This window comes from Epinephelus moara, chromosome 24 (assembly GCF_006386435.1).
Source record: "Epinephelus moara isolate mb chromosome 24, YSFRI_EMoa_1.0, whole genome shotgun sequence".
In the NCBI taxonomy this organism is placed as follows: domain Eukaryota; kingdom Metazoa; phylum Chordata; class Actinopteri; order Perciformes; family Serranidae; genus Epinephelus; species Epinephelus moara.
In genome coordinates this window covers 20117437-20133750 of record NC_065529.1, presented here as the reverse complement: position 1 = coordinate 20133750, position 16314 = coordinate 20117437, and the positions used below count along the sequence as shown (strand labels likewise).

General features: G+C 43.1%; 1 protein-coding gene across 5 annotated transcripts in view; it reads left to right on the top strand.

Moving 5' to 3' along the window:
* The window catches only part of LOC126385438 (plexin-A1-like), a 294361-nt gene that overhangs the window by 213161 nt on the left and 64886 nt on the right, over positions 1-16314 (top strand). For all 5 annotated transcript variants that reach the window (XM_050037151.1, XM_050037155.1, XM_050037152.1 and 2 more), the window contains exon 10: positions 11482-11682. In XM_050037151.1, the coding sequence (XP_049893108.1) occupies positions 11482-11682 (201 nt within the window). The remainder of the gene's footprint in view (positions 1-11481; positions 11683-16314) is intronic.

Genomic DNA, 16314 nt, shown 5'->3' with positions numbered 1-16314 from the left:
TCTCACATCGTGCATCAATCCCTGACCAACAGAAGGCAGGGAGGGTGGGTCGCCCCGGCTGGGAGACACTGTGGAGAGACCGGTCTGTCATACCCTAAGAGGTATGCTTAGTAGACAACTACACAAGGACGGCAGAGTTATATTTATGGAAGAGGGTGGAGTTTAGCGAAGTGTTATGCAGATTTGAAGGACACTTTATTGGTCTAATTGGTTGAAAAGTGTTAATCCCTATTTGACATTGAGAAAATGTGAAGGAGTTGAGTTCAGTGCTGACAAACTTAAGTGTTCGGTGTAACATTGCTGTTAGGATATTCTCTCCTTGATGTAATCCTATGCCACGGGGCAAGGCCCAGTGATGCAGCAAGTATCACCCCAGCTATGCCAACACACTGGCTGCAGCGATGAATAGAAGATCAGCGAAGCTTAATGAAGAGCTAACATGAAGCAGAGAGTCACACACACACACACACACACACACACACACAGGAATATGATGACATGATAGATGCACAGAGGTTCGCGGGCCCATGCACAAGTGTGTTTGTGTCTGCGCCAGCGTGTGTCAGTGACAGGTCTCTGCAGTTTAATTATGCAGGCTGTATTAAATCTTCATTTCCGCAGCCCTCACATTCAGCCCAGCTAATGGTGAACACAGATGAATATTGCATTCTCACCATCAACCCTTGTGTGTGTCAGAGAGAGGAAGAGATAAATGCAGAGTCACTGAGAGAAGGAGATGACGGCAGTTGGAGACAGATGAATAGCGCTGCAAAGTGAGCTGAAGGAAAAAACAAACTCAAAAGTGTAGGCAGAGCAGAGGAGAGGGAGTGTGATTGAGAAACAGCGACCGCCTGCTGGGATGGAGAAGCATAGAGAGAAAGAGAGGGGGGAGAAAAAAAACCTGTGGCATGCTGCGCCGTCCAATCTCACAAGAGCAGCTAACTGTCTCTGTCATGTTGGGCTTTTCACCGTGTTGTTCTAGCAAAGTGGCCTGCACTGATTTTTATTCCATCCTCCATTTAACTGACACAATTTCACTCCCATTGCAACCGAAGATGGTCAGAGACATTTAGGCTTTGCAGACATGGAGATGGATACTGGTGCAGTGTTGCACTGGGTATCACCAACTCTTTATACAGTCTGAATTTAATGCCTTAAAGACCGTAAAATGAGTTTATTTTCCCCACCACATAAAGGCTTAACATCATTTTAAAATGCAAAGCACCTCACAGATCCAGAAAGAAAAGTAATTTATGCATTCATTTTCTCATGTTTACCCTATTTGCCTCCTGGTGGCTGACGGCATTGTTGCTTCCACAGATGACACACTGAAGCTGGGGCGTTCACTTGCCTGTTCTCTGCCAAATTGAGTCAAAGATGAAAATAGGCAAATGGCTCGAATTATATGGTGTCACCATAAAAACAAGCCTGGCAGTAGCAATAGTTTGCTTCACTGATATTGTGTTATGCAACTTGTACTTTGAGCAAATTTTGACACATAATTTTAATGCTGCTAATTTATGTATCATAGCTGTGTTGAGGCGTATCTAGTCAAAAGTAGGTTATTTAGTTACAAGCAGAACTCAGAAAAAGCCATGAAGTGTGAATAAAGCATTATGTTCTCAGCACAGTGGGATAGATTGTGGCACAGGTCATGTTTGTGACCTGGAGAAACGGAAACTTCTGTGCTGTTTTGTTGTTTGTTTTCTTAGTCGCAGAAATCAGTGTGTTTCTGAGCTTGTTCATCTGGTTTGTGTTCTAGCAAGTGGGCTAACTGTCTACACACTGTGAAAATGGAAATTATCAGTAAACCCTTCCACTCTTTTTAAAACCAATCTGTTAGCACAGGGGGACGAATAAAAATATAAATTGTGGACACTCAGGTGCAGGGAGTTAATTGTAAAGCAAAGCTGCATACTTAATGTGAGTTTAAGCCATAGAATGTATAAAATAATGGAAGCCATTGATTTGTGGATTCCTGTTTTTGAAACCTTGAGTTTAGCATGTTGCCCATCGCCATCTTGTATTTTTGCTGCCAGAAGTGACCATATTTGGGTGAGAGGGTGGAGTTGCCATGGCCTTAAATTTTTGGTACCAGGCTATAAATATGTTTATTTCTGCTGTGAAGTTTTAATATGGGGGTCTATGGCAATTGACTAATCCAGGATTTATACTTGTGCGTCAGCTCTATGCACAGTCTACGTCGTAGTCTATGCATATGGCCTACGCCATGTGAGCACTTATGCTTGCGTGTCTGTGTCACTCTGCAGTTATACCTCCAAAACACTAGTCGGCGTTGGGGTTTCTGTGAAGTGCTGTAAAGTTTAGTTGATTTAAAACACACCCAAAACACACATTAAACATGGCTTAATATAGACAGCTTCAAACACAAATACACAAATCAGCTTCAAGGCATTCACAGACAAACACTTGTCTTTTGCTGGACACATTTTCCCCACAAATACAACATGCTAATGTTTTTAGCACAAGCATATGGCATTTTACATTGTATAAATTAGCTTAGTGGCTCGCGGACTTTTCCTCTACTCATATGAAGCCAGGGACAACAGCAACATTTAACAAAGGTAATGCTACAAAATCCAGCTCCATTACAACTCACAAGGTTCATAGACATAACAACCGTCTTATACGAAACACGTTTCCCAAACAAATATAACATGCTAACGTTATAAGCACAAGCTTATGGCATTTTAGATTATATAAATTAGCCTAGAGGTGGCTTTGTTATTTTGTGGAGACTTTATTGTCTTCACAATTTATTGTTTCTTATCTGTGAAATTGAAATAAATAAAAGCTTAGTTTCCACTGAGGGAAATGGTTTCAGCTTACAAAAATAGACAGGAGGTCTACGTCGCCGCAATGTGTAGTTACATTTCTTGGGCGGTGCACATCAGGCTACAGCATAGGCTCTACATCGACCCAGAGCCTACACTGCAGGTACAGCATCGATTCAACGCAGAAGTACATATCCCGCTTTACTTTCTGAGCCAGCATCAAGTGGCCATTCAAGGAAGTGCAGTTTTTGGTACCTCTGCAGTGGCTTCATTTTCAGCCCTGGAGGTTGCTGGTTGGTTTAGACCCTTTTGGTCTACATGTCCACTTCTTTTTGATAAAATTTTTTACAATTTTAGTGTATCTTAGTGCCGAAACACTGTGTGCAGAGAGGAGCCATCGGCAGCAGACAGGAGAGCGAATCTACGTCTGAAATCAAGGTCTTGTCTTTGAAAAGCTGAAAAGCACAAGGTTTGATCGCAGCTGACATATCTGGGTTAGAATGATAACAGGGTGCCAGGAGTCCCCCCCCTCCACACCCTACTCTATGAAAATCCATGAGGGGGAAAAAAGAAGACCCACTGAAAAAAAAAAAATTCACACATTCCTGCTTTTTATTGTTTTATAGCATACTGTGGCGTCTATGTCGAGGGGATAAAGTGTGTAGGTTTGGCAGCTTGCTTGTAAGGATAACGGATTAGGAGATGAAATCAACATGTATGTGCGCCTGGGTGGTACATCAAAGCACAGACTGTGAGAGTGTGTGTGTGTGTGTGTGTATATATGAGGAACGTATATGTAGGTAGATTCAGTCGAGCTCCTGCTCTGTGAGACTTTGATAATCCACGCTGAATAACATTCATGTCACACATTCCCCTGCATCTCGCTTTAATTCAAACTCTTCTTTCCTCTGCACTCATGCACTTTTCCCATTTACGCCTCATCTCTCCCTCTCTTTCCGTCTCTCTCTCTCTCCATTTCTTCCTCTCTGCATCACCACTCTGCGAGGAAACGAAGGACGTGGGCGGACAATCTCACAGTCCCTTTCAAGGTTCAAAGTCCCTTTTCTTCCTTTGCTTCCCTCGCTCCTGCACTGTTCTACATGTTGCTGCCTTATTAAGTTGTTCCACTCTCTCCCTCTTTCTCTCCCCCTCACCCTCTCCCTCTCCCTCCCCCCCGAACAGTAAGTGTCTGGTTGGTCACAGAACATCTTTCTGGTTTCTGCCTGCTAATGAGCCTGCCTCAACTTTGCGTGCACATACTTTATGCACACACTTTCTCACTCACATACGAACATGCTTTTATGTATGTACCACACCCTGCAGCCTGTGTAGGCATTCATTTTTTTAATAATTATATAGTTGTATACTGTTTTTTTACACATATATAGTGATGTGTGTACAATATATTATAGATTTTAACCTATATTTTACAAGGACACGCCTACGTGCACTCCTTTTAATCTCTATTACCAGTGATTTAATGGATAGGCTTTTTTTGTCTTGATCCTTTCATCCCTGTGGCTGGTACGCTTTCCAAAGAAGTACACAGAGACACACACACACACACACACACATACACACACATACACATACACACACACTAAAACAAACATGTGGCTGCTGGCCAGCTGGTACACGGAAGAGGAGGGCAATAGGGAATATGTGGCTCTCGCTTTGACGTCGTGATTTATGACTTGCCTTGACATGATATTACATGGTTTATATTATTTAAGGAATGATTTGGAAGCAGCCTTTAGCGATATGGTTGAACATGTTAGCACAATAAAAATGTCCAGATCATCTGTTTTATCACAAAGTATGCTATTTTTCTCAAAAGCTGATTCTTCTCATCTAAAAACCGACCAGCTGTATGGCTTGTGAAAATGTTTTTTTCAGCAAATTTAATGAAAATGATGAAACACTTAAATAGACAGAACTAACAGGCTGAAATACGATTATGGTCTTGAACTGTAAAACCGTTTACCATAAAAACATTTGCACTGTGAAAAGCATTTCTAAAATTAAAAAAAACATTTCCATCTGTCTTTGAAGTGTTTTACAATGGATGTCTATTTTATAGCAGGCCACAAACAACCCAAATAACACCAAACCACTGATGTGTGGGAACTTTTTGTTATGTCAACGATGCCATCATTGAGTAGTATTTTAACTTTGTCACATTATTACACCACACTCTCTGAATTAGCACCCATCTCACCAAACACTTAAGATTTAGTTTTTCTTCTTCTCTCTAGTTTGCATATATTTACACTTAACATCCATAAGGACTGGGTACAGATACATCAGTCTGGATCAGTCCATTGATTGAATGATCAGTGATCCATTATCACCAATGCAAAGTGAAAACATCGATCCATTCTGATCCATTCTCTGAGTCTGATCTTAGACTTAAGTTTATGACTTAAAAATGAAAAATGTCTTTCCAGGATTACTTCTTACCATCTGTGGAACAGGCCGAAAAAATGTTTTTGCTAGGAAAAAGAAGTTTTGTCATGTTTTTTAAAGTTGTTGTGTTTGAAATCCTCATATGGGCTACAAGAGATTGATGTGCACCTCTGCCCCATCTTCTAAGTAGGACTAAAAGCATTACACAAGGTACATATTGTATATTGTTTGTTAGCAAGGTATGTAATATTACTGCCACGTCTTTAGCCATCAGCTCACAGGCTAATGGCTAACACCAGTATAGCTAACGCTACGATTTTTTTTCACCTGTTCCAAATTCATTAACACAGGATAGAAAAAATTTTGTTACGACTTTAATTACGAAAACTTGCCTTGTGTGTTTGTTTTGTTTTTTTCAGAGGCTAGAAAGCAGTTTAACTCTAATGCGAAAACAGTTAAATTGATTGTATTTTATATGATTTTCATACTGATTTATGGTTCAGCATTATTTATTTATTTTACTGGAAGTTTTTCAAAAGGTTCGAGGCTTCATTCCCACTGGAGTTTCTCACAGCCAAAACGTATGACACACCATGTCATCATGTAGAATACTTTGGATAAAAGGATCCACCCAATGCCATATAATGTAATATAATATTAATGTATAGTGGGTTGTAACAAGGAGTAAATGGGACTCTGTAGTTCAAAGTTGCAGGCGGCTCTTTGGTTTACTACGTGAGACCTCTGTCACAAGGCCTGGGGGGCATGTCGACAGGCAGTCGGGGAGCATTCAACACTCCTCATATACCCCTTTGTCAGGCCCCTATGTCACACACACACACACACCCACCCACACACACACACTGTCCCTCTTATTTGTACCAGTGTGCCCCCCTTGCTCCTCTGTGGCCGCCCATGCCATCTCATCTCTCCCCAGGGCTCCCCATATCGCTTTACTTCATTATTTAGCGTGTTATTTTTTCTCCTCCCTGATCTATAGTCCCCACATCACAGAGGCGGCTAATTAATTATGGATGGACTTAAGAGGGGGTGGGAGAGATGGGGGGTGGGGGGGCTTTAAAAAAACGACCAGACACCCGCCTCATTACATATGCGCAGTGTTTTTGGAGCTTTATTAATTTATATCTTGTCAGGCTACGCCAAAGCCTTCAGAACTCTTTTGGCTTTTTAATACATTTATTTATTTATATAGCATCCCGTGCTCGCTTTCGTCTTCATCCTCCAACCCTTCGCTCTCTCTCCATCCAACCCCATCCACAGTATGTCTTGATTCTAATCTCTCACCTTCTACGTATCTGCATGCACACACACACTAGCCTGCTGACTGTCTCATTATCAGCTCTTGGCGAATGTTAAAAGGTGTTTTGCTCACTTGCGAGTAGAGATTATCTCATCCGCCTGCTGAACACTTGTTTTATTAATTTTTTTCTTACACTTTTTTTCTGTTTGGTGTGGAAAGAGATGGTGCGGTACACATCAGAGTGCATTGAAAATGAAGGAAGGAATATTTCAGAACAGGCTTGACCCAGAACGACAGCTGCTCTGCTTTGAGAAAGCTCATGGCGACGTTCAATCAAAACTGGCATCTGGGTGTCGGCAGTGAGATGTCAAAAAATATAGGTCAAGCATTGTAAGAATACTTTTGTTAGGAATAATGGCTTTGGCTTATTTTTGTCTCTTGAAAATATCAAGGTATGTATAATCAAAAGTAAAGCTAGTTCGTCTTATTGTTCATGCAGGAAATTTTCAGTTAGTTAATGTATACAATACATCTTAATAATCTACATAATTATATATTCCTTTACTGTTAACAAATGGGAACTGCTGCTCTAGCCTCAGGCAGCAAAGCTAACAGCGGCCTTTGAGGGAAAACAAATGTGGAGAGGTAAGGAAAGCCCTCTGGGTACTTGGCTTTGAACAGAAGTTGGAAACTTGGACGTCCGCCATCATAAACACACACTTTGTAACATATACACTCATTCACATACTCAAAAACAAAGGTACAAATACACACTTTTACAGCCCAATCCAGTGTGTGTGTGTGTGTGTGTGTGTGTGTGTGTGTGTGCTTATTTTACAGTTAATGGCAGATGTTTGTTTGTGCACTCAGAAACAAAGAATTTTGAAGTTGGCAAAGCCATTTTTGTGCTACAGTTTCCACATCTGTCGGTGTTAAAAAATGCTTATGAAGATGTCAGAATACAAAGACAGTGATCAGAATCTCAAAATAGAGCAGATGTTTTTGTGCCGTGTTCTGGTGCGGAGAAACCATCTGTGGCGTGCATTCCTTCACGCATCATTTCCACCTCACGCGCACATGTAACTTTACTATAAAAGGCTCTTACCGGTTACAGTAGACAAAGTGAACCTTATAACGAAGCGAGCTGCTATTCAGTGCAAAAAAGAGGTCCTGCTCTGGTGCATTTGTGTTTAGAGAAAAGCTAAAACCACCATTCAGTCCTCTGTCGAATCGCTATCAGATATTTAACTGATGAATAAATAAACTAACACTAACCCAGCTCACTTAATACCTGCAACCATCCGCACACAGACACCACTCTCGCTTCCTCCCTGGTTGGTCCTCCTAAAGTGTCACATCTGGCCAAGAAAACCACAGCATCCGTCTTCACAGATGAAGTGAAAGCTGAGAAGTCAGGAAAAAAGAGAGAAAAAAAGATCTCTTCCAGCTTCAAACGAATCCCCCCAGTGAAATATTGTTTCAGTGTACTCTGCACTTTGTAGCCCTAATGCCAGCTTTGAACTGTTTTGGCACCTGTCACAAATACTGATGAAATAGTTTCTCTCTGCAGACCACTTTTCCCTTTATCCTTCTCGCTTTTCCTCAATATTCTCTTTCTACCTCCATCTCTTTCCCAGTATCCTTTTCCGCTCTGTCTGGAATGCAGCGCGATTTTGTATTCGGGGCTTCGTACAGTGGGATTTCTGAACTCTTGCAACATGCCATCAGTGAACTGGTTCACTTACTTTTGGCCTGTATGCCAGTATAGTAAGGCTTAAAAGTCTTTGATGTAAAGTGCTGGAATTCAGATTCTTTTAATAAAGTGGCAGGCCACCTGACTTTGTTTTGTAACTTATTCTCATGCATATTTTCTACAATATCTGTTTCCTGGCATGGTTACTGTAAAGAGCAATATACACTGATCAGCCACAACGTTAAACCACTGAAGGGTGAAGTGAGTGATATTGATCATCTTGTTACAGTTGTTCTGCTGGGTAACCTTGAGTCCTGACATTCATGTGGATGCTGCTTGACTGGCACCAACCGTTGCAGACTAAGTATACCTGTCATGGCAACAGCACTCCTGGATGGTAGTGGCCCCCTCAGCAGGTCAATGCATTAGCCCACACCACAAAAACTGCTCAGGAATGGCCCAAGGAACGTGACAAAGAGCTCAAGATGTTGACCTGGCCCCCAAGTTCCCCCAGATCCCACTCCAATCCAGCATCTGTGTGATGTGACAGTTTTTAGTGAGCAGCAGGACTAAAGGGGGGGGGGGGGGTGTCACTGCCATTGGGGAGTGCTGTTGCCATTTTAGGGTGTATTTGGTCTGCAGTGGTGTTTGGGTGGGTGGTACATGTCAAGTGGCTTCTACATGAATGCCAGGACCCAAGGTTTCCCAGCATGATATTATAAAGAAATCATGAATGTTCACATGTACTCCACATATCAGTGTTTTAATGTGTTGGCTGATTGTTTACACTGACCTATTGCACATGAGAAAACTGTATTTAACCCATTATCAATAGATTTCTTGCCGCAGTATACCTTGAGATGACAATACATAGGACTGAATGAAGGAAAAGGATACTATAAGGAAAGAGGACTGCCAGAGAAAACGACAATCAGACAGCTGAGCTGACACAAAGTCAATAGACGGATGAATAAAACATTGGTTAGCTGCGGCTTGCGCTAGAGGCTATGCTAGCTTCTGACACACCGGCATCTACAAGTTAGCTTTAGCAGCAGGATGCTTTTTTTTTTTTTTAACTTTCGTGGCACCTTTGTCGATGCAAGCCCACAGCTTTTGACATGAACATCCTTTTTACTGAGGGAGGACTTCAAAAGCCACAAGTGCAAATCAATCTCTGCTTTCTTCTCTGTCTTTCTCTCTCTCTATCGCTGGCCCCCTCCATCAATTTTCCAGCATCGTCTGAGGCTCCAGGCTGTTAATTAAGTAGGATGTTGTCGGGGGGCTTGGGTACGTGGTTTTGACTCTGGGATGGATGGAAGGATGGGTGGAGGGGAAAGAAACAGAAAAGGTGAAGAGAGATTCAGGCAGTCCTCTTAAATGTCTTCTCCTCATACTTGTGGTTATGTTTCTGTCTCTTGTCTTTTTTTTATCTTCCCTTTTTCTGTCTTTCCATTCCTTTTTTCCCTTTCCCCGCATCAACAGCTATCTGACTTCCCCGTTTCACTTTGCTCTGTTCCCAATTAAACTCGCCTCTTCTGCTTTTCCTTCCGCTCTTTCTTTACTTTCTCATATTCTTTTCACTTCTCTCTCCACTCCCTTCATGTCCTCCTCCTCTCTCCAACCATCCTTCAATCCGCCCTCCTTGTACCCCTCATTTTCTCCCTCTTCCTCCCTCCACCATTCCCTACCTCACCCCGTCCTTCGTAGCCATCCATTTTGCCTCCCCTCACCCGCCTCCCCCCAGTTTGATTATACACCAGGTCTTCTGTAGCCCGCTCTCTTCCTCCTATAGTATTCCCCTCTCTCATTATGTGTTATGCATGTGTTTGTGTGCGATCAGACACACAAGGCCAGGGCTAAGCAGCCTAATGAACAAACTCCGGCATTGTGTTCAGGCCCCGGGGACGCGCTGTAGCTTCTAATGTACAACAGCTCAGAGGAGAGGAGGGGAAAGAAAAATTCACTGACAGGGAGCCAGCTATCTGCTTAAAGGAAAAGCTACAACAAGAAGTGAAGTAGAGGGTGTGCAGTGAATATTTTACAAGGATCTGGCTGGTGTTTTCCTATAAGCTTTTCTGACTTGTCATTATGTTGTCCTGTCCTGCAACTTGATGGGACAACACTGTCAACTTCGAGCTCCTCGACACTCTTGTTACATAGATCTTGTTACATGCAGATTTTAAGAGGTTAGATGTTTGAACTCAGGTGGACTCAGATGTGTTTATGGGTTTCTTTAGGTGAATGTTTGATGAAGTCCACAGTTTCAAGGCCCCTTTCTCCATGAAAATGAATACAGAGTCACGCCACATGTCTCTTGTTATGTGAGTCACGAGGCTGTTAAAAATGTGATTTGTCAGCAGTGATCTGATTTGTTATCCTTTTGGCTCAAACAGTACGGCACAGGGTGGGTCAGTTCCACCCAAGCTTTAACTCATGTTGTATAAGATCTGTCACCCACCCTCCTGCTCTCTTTCTCGCTCTCTGATGCTCACTGTTGATGAGATCTGCGTCGCTGCCAAATCATGGCATGAACCCTGTATAATGACTTGATGTCTTCCAGTGAATGAACACATGCATATCTAGGGAACATTACATACTGAGTGGACTGTCCTCTCTTATTCTGCCTCAGTAATGTAAACGTGTACAAACGTTAATGTGCAACTGCACATTAAGAACGTATTTGTCCATATACATCAATGCAAGAACACACGCACACACACACACACACCCCTCCAGGGTGGTGTACTCCAGTGGTGTGAGCCAGTGGATGGACTGCTTCCAAATGATCTAAACAAGACTCTGTCAGCTCTCGCCAATATCAGTAAATGATGCACACACACACACACACACACACACACACACACACACACATGAGCTCATTCCTTAATTCCACACATGGACATAATACACTGGAGCCTATCTTCCAGCCATAACAATGCAGCACTGTTGTGATGCGAATACTTTTATTGGGTAGATAATCTTTTGTGAACTTCGCATGAAAAGCTCTCTTGCTCAAGTGTTGTCGTGCAGCATTTATATCTGGTGCAAGGCCAGTGGGAGTGTTGCACAAGCCCGTAACACATATGAACAGTGCATCACAGCACAGCTCTTTAGGCTGAGTGTGTTGTGGCAAATCTGGCGTGAAGTCAAATATGTAACCCACGGCTCGCTCGGCGTGATTTATTTCATCACCCCTTGTCTTATCTAACTGCCTTGTTTGCTTCTTGCTCTTCTGACTGCATTAAACAGCCTCACCCTCTTTCTTCCATAACTGTCTCCTTTGGGGGAAAAAAAACTTTAAGAATCTCTTCTTTTTGTCTCTGCAGGACTGCCCTCAGATCCTTCCCTCAACCCAGATCTACATCCCTGTCGGGGTGACCAAGCCGATCACCTTAGCTGCCAAGAACCTGCCTCAGCCCCAGTCAGGACAGAGGAACTATGAATGTGTCTTCCACATCCAGGGGGAGACCCACAGTGTGCCCGCTCTGCGCTTCAACAGCACCTCCATCCAGTGCCAGAAAACAGCGGTGAGTAATAAGGGATAGAAGATTGGAAATTTGGGTGATCTGGTTGTATGAGCAGATGCCATTAAAGCCCTGTCAGTGGTGGGGAACTCAGCATGTGATGGTGGTTTGTATTAGTGTCGTTATTGGGAAGAATACTGAGGAGCCAAAATGGATGGTGTTGTTTGCAGGGAATATTTGGTCACCGTTTTGTGTATCATGAGGATTCAGGTTGACAGATGCTCACATATAAGTAAGGAGTAAATGACAGATGCCGTTTTGTCTCGCACACTGACAAAACAAAAGCAGGTGATGTACAGCGTAGTTGTAAATAAGACCAGAACTCTGCTACTGAGCAGACTGGATGTAGTCATGTAGCGCTACTACTCTTCACCTAATCAATGCAACTAGGTAACTAAATCATGATCCTAGGAAGGACATTGACTTGGTCAGGGTTTAAATAATGGCCTACTACAACTAATGACCACTTTAGACACTAACGTGCTCATTGTCCTGATAGATCACTGTGCACCTCTTGGACACTGGCGCTGTCACAATCTAGATAAATGATCTAATGCTGATGTTCCCACATTGAACTGATAGTTGGTAAATAGATATTGACGCCGGGAGTTCACAGAGACAGTGTTTGAATTGAGACACTCGTATAATAAGCCTCCACTGCGGGGGAATTTTCCCAGGTCGTCTATGTTGGAATTATAACAGATTATCATGGTTCATGCGATACATCTTTCATATCATTGATCGAGTGTGAAGCTGCAGCGGTCAGCCAGTATAGTTTTGTTCTGTGCTTCTTTGAGTTTTTTTCTGTATTGGTGCCTGGTAGGGATGAGTGGTGTGTGCCGGATTAAAGTGTTCTCAAGGATTTTTTTGCAGAAGTTTTCTAATAAGAATTTGTGTGTGTGTGTGTGTGTGTGTGTGTGTGTGTGGAGAGGATTTACAGGTAGGCAGAAGAGTTTGTGCATGTGGGTCCATGCCTGTTCTGTGTGTTGAAATATGATGGTGTAAATATGTGTGTGTGTGTGTGTGTGTGTGTGTGTGTGTGTGTGTGTGTGCGGGAACGTGCTTGTGAGGTTTCAAACTAGCGTGACAGATAAGAGGTAGCTAGCGTTGCGCTTCACTGAGGCTGAAAATGTGAAGAGGAAGTCTGTCTCTGAACCTAGTTGGGAGCGGATTGATCATGTTTACACCTCGACTCTATACCTCTTTCTCTCCCTTCCTCTCTCTGCCCGTAGAGCTCATCTTTCTCTCTGACTCCCTCCCTCCCTCCGTCTGTCATACTTTCTTCTTCCCACTATTCCCCACTTTCCTCACTGCATCTCTGTCGTCTCTCGTACACTCATTTCTGCTGCTTGCTTGTCCCTGTCTATTTCCATCTCAGCATATAATGCAATGCAACAAAGCTGACATGAGATGAGAGCTGCTGCCGTTAATTTTATTTTAGATGAGGGTGTTGAAGCTGTCACCACAACAAGTCGCATCCGGAAGAAAATCTTTGACAGATTAAAATAAAGTAGAAACACCTAGAAGTCGTCATGTCTGACTAATATCCTGTAGCACCTTGAAGAACTTTACCAACTGTCTATATGCAACACCTTGTCATAACAGTGACAAGCAGATGCAGTCACGTAGATATTAGCTGACACATATACGGCACTCATCAGCAGCAGTCTGTGTTTAGCTGTATGGCTTGCTGGTAGCGGCTGTGGCAGCTAACACAGCTTTTGATTCTGTCTGTATCGACAGGCAGTCGTCAGGTGCTGGCACACGCTAGCAAGTTGTTTGTGAAGGCAGGGCTAATTAGCTAGCGATAGGGTTGTCTCTCCACAGAGATGTCTGTTTATTGACTGTTTATTGTAGCTGCAAGGCCAGTGCTAATCAACAGCAAAGCCAGGCCTCAGCCAAAAGCTGAATTTCTCCATTTGATGTCCACAGAGCAGACATGCTAGCAGCAATTAGCCCTGGGCTGTCAGCGCTTAGCCCTTGTTAGCAATTAGCTGTGCCAACTTGACTGCACGGTCAGATACCGATACAGTGCGTGCATCGAGTCTACACGGGGCCCGTGGTTAGATACAGTGGATGAAAAAGGTGCCAGCTGCATGAACTTGCCATTAAAGGCATAATTCACCCAGGCCTGAGCTTATGAGTGTAATTATGTGTCATGAATTATTAGAATGAGAGTCTTATTATAGCTCGGGAGCAGTATTTCAAAAGAATGAGAGTCTTAAATATTAGTTTATCCGTTTATAGACCTTCATATCTCTACTTTTCATGCACACCCCTCTATGTTTGTTCCTACTTTGACAGTGTTCAGCACCAACTCAATGAATCATGTATGACTCTGCAGTAGAAATAGACTTCATCTGTTATGCTGCGTACACACTGCTGCCTGGGTTTGTAGGCACACAGCTACGGGGATGGGGGTTAATCAGTGTCTGTGCGTGTGTGCACATGTGCATCCTTCAATACGCCTTAGGCTATGGATCCCAGGATAACTGTGTATGTGTGTGTGTGTGGTTGTGCACTTTCATTATACCACTGCAAGAAGACGGTTGGTGAGGGGGGCTTGCTAATCAATGGGATAAACACAGGGGTGCTAATCCACAGTTTAGCCTTGTGTTTGAGATACACATAAGTGTTAACCACCGTGTCAAACTGACACATGCTCACTCACTTATAGGACAGACGAGGACAAGGGCAGAGACAAGAGAGCTGTGTTGAGAATTCTTATAATGCAGTGACGGAGAGAGGACAGAATACCTCGAGGTAAAGAGGACAGAAGAAAGGATAAATGCAGAGGAATAAGGACGGGAAAAAACTACATAAAGACACGTAATACTAGATAGTGGAAACATCGAAAAAATGGAGATGTAAGCAGGCAAGATAGACTAGAGAAATCTGAGCGTAGTACACAATTTCAGGTGAGATGAATGGAGAAAAGTGAGAGGGAGAGTGATAATGAAGAGAACAGAAGGTGGGGGGGAAGAGATGAGAGGGTGTAAGGAAGAAAATCAGCTCAAAAGTCTCCCCCGAGGCCAAAACTCATTCTCCTCTCTTTCATACAATATCATCACACTATCCAAAGGAAGATAGCCATCCACAGGATATTCAGGATATCCACCATCGGATCATGTTTAAACTCTAGTTTCCCATACTTTATGCCTTTTACAGTGACTGTAATAACTCAATACTCTTATATAGTATCGCCTAACAGGAGCCTGTCAATAACCTACTGTATATGTGACACACATGATATACGATAGTGTAACGTCAGCTCCATACTAACCTTGTTAGGTATTGACTTCCCATATCTGCTTATGGGGAGAAAAAAATTGATGGTATGGTATTTCTGTATAAAGTTACTGTACATACCAACTGATCCCAAAGGGGAGAAAGCAAGCGTATCACAAGCCATGAGAAAGAATGCAGTGTTGGAGGAAGTTTGTTTTTTTGCAAGCAGAGACCTGAAACAAGTCGGCTACACAATATGTTGAGACTTTGAAGAATCATATGTTAAGAGTGATGTGTAAAGATCTTAAATGTGCTCAGAGCTCTACATTTTTGTTGTGCTGAACTTGAAAAAGATGGTTTGTCACATACTTTCCCTTTCTCACTTTTGAAGTTGGGTACTGAGCCAAACATAATTCAACATTTTTGGAACCTGTGAAAGTTGATGAAATGGCAGATTGTCCAAGGTCCTACAGCAAGTTAATTGGAGAGAAACGCTGATCATTTTGTTAAAAAAAAAAAAAAAAAAAAAAAAAAAGAGTGCTCTCCGTATTTCTTAGTGCCAAACAAGCCCACATTACCACTGACACATACGGAGCCATCCGCCAGGCCTTATGGTTGCAGTTAACTCCGGTCAGCAGCCACCAAAACAACAAGCTGGTGTCTATGTTGGTTCCTTTTGGTTTCCTGACCCGGCCCAGGCAGCTTCCTGATGCGTGTGGGCCAATCAGAGGCTGAGGTGAAGGTGCAAGGGCCAATAGGATGCTGAGCTGTGGGCTGGGAAGTTGTGCTCACAGCGCCAGAGGGGCCATGGGAGTGAATAAACACATGCACACACAATGCTTGCACACACAAATGACCATGCTCTGAGGTCAGCGAGGCTGACGGAGCGCAGCTGGGCGTCGTTTGAAGGCCGAGGTTGAGAGAAGAGAATTGAACTATGCAAGACTTTTCCTCTCTCTGTTTCTTTATCTCCCCCCCGTTCTTAGCTTTTTGGCCCATTTGTACCTCAGTGTCTCCATTTCCCTCCTCTCTCTCCGTCTTTATCCCTCTTTCTTGTTTCTCCCTGGAGGGCAGGAATGAGAGGACAGATAATATCAGCGCAGGCCTTACACCATTACCTTCCGTCTGATAAACCACTCGGCCACTCCATCACCCTCTTTCTCTCACTCCTTCACCAGTGAGAAAAAAAAAGCAGACACAGGGGCAGGAGGAGAAAATCTAGTTTGGGATAGGGTGTGTGTCTGTGTGTTATTCTTCTGTGTGCGGAGAGAGCAGCTGTTTGTTAAAGGAGAAATGGGAAGTATCAGGGGTCCTGATGGCATCCAATTAAGGCAGATAAAATGATGATGAATTGCAGTCGGGCAGCGGAGACGGACGCTCCTGTGTGTGTGTGTGTGAGCTCATGCA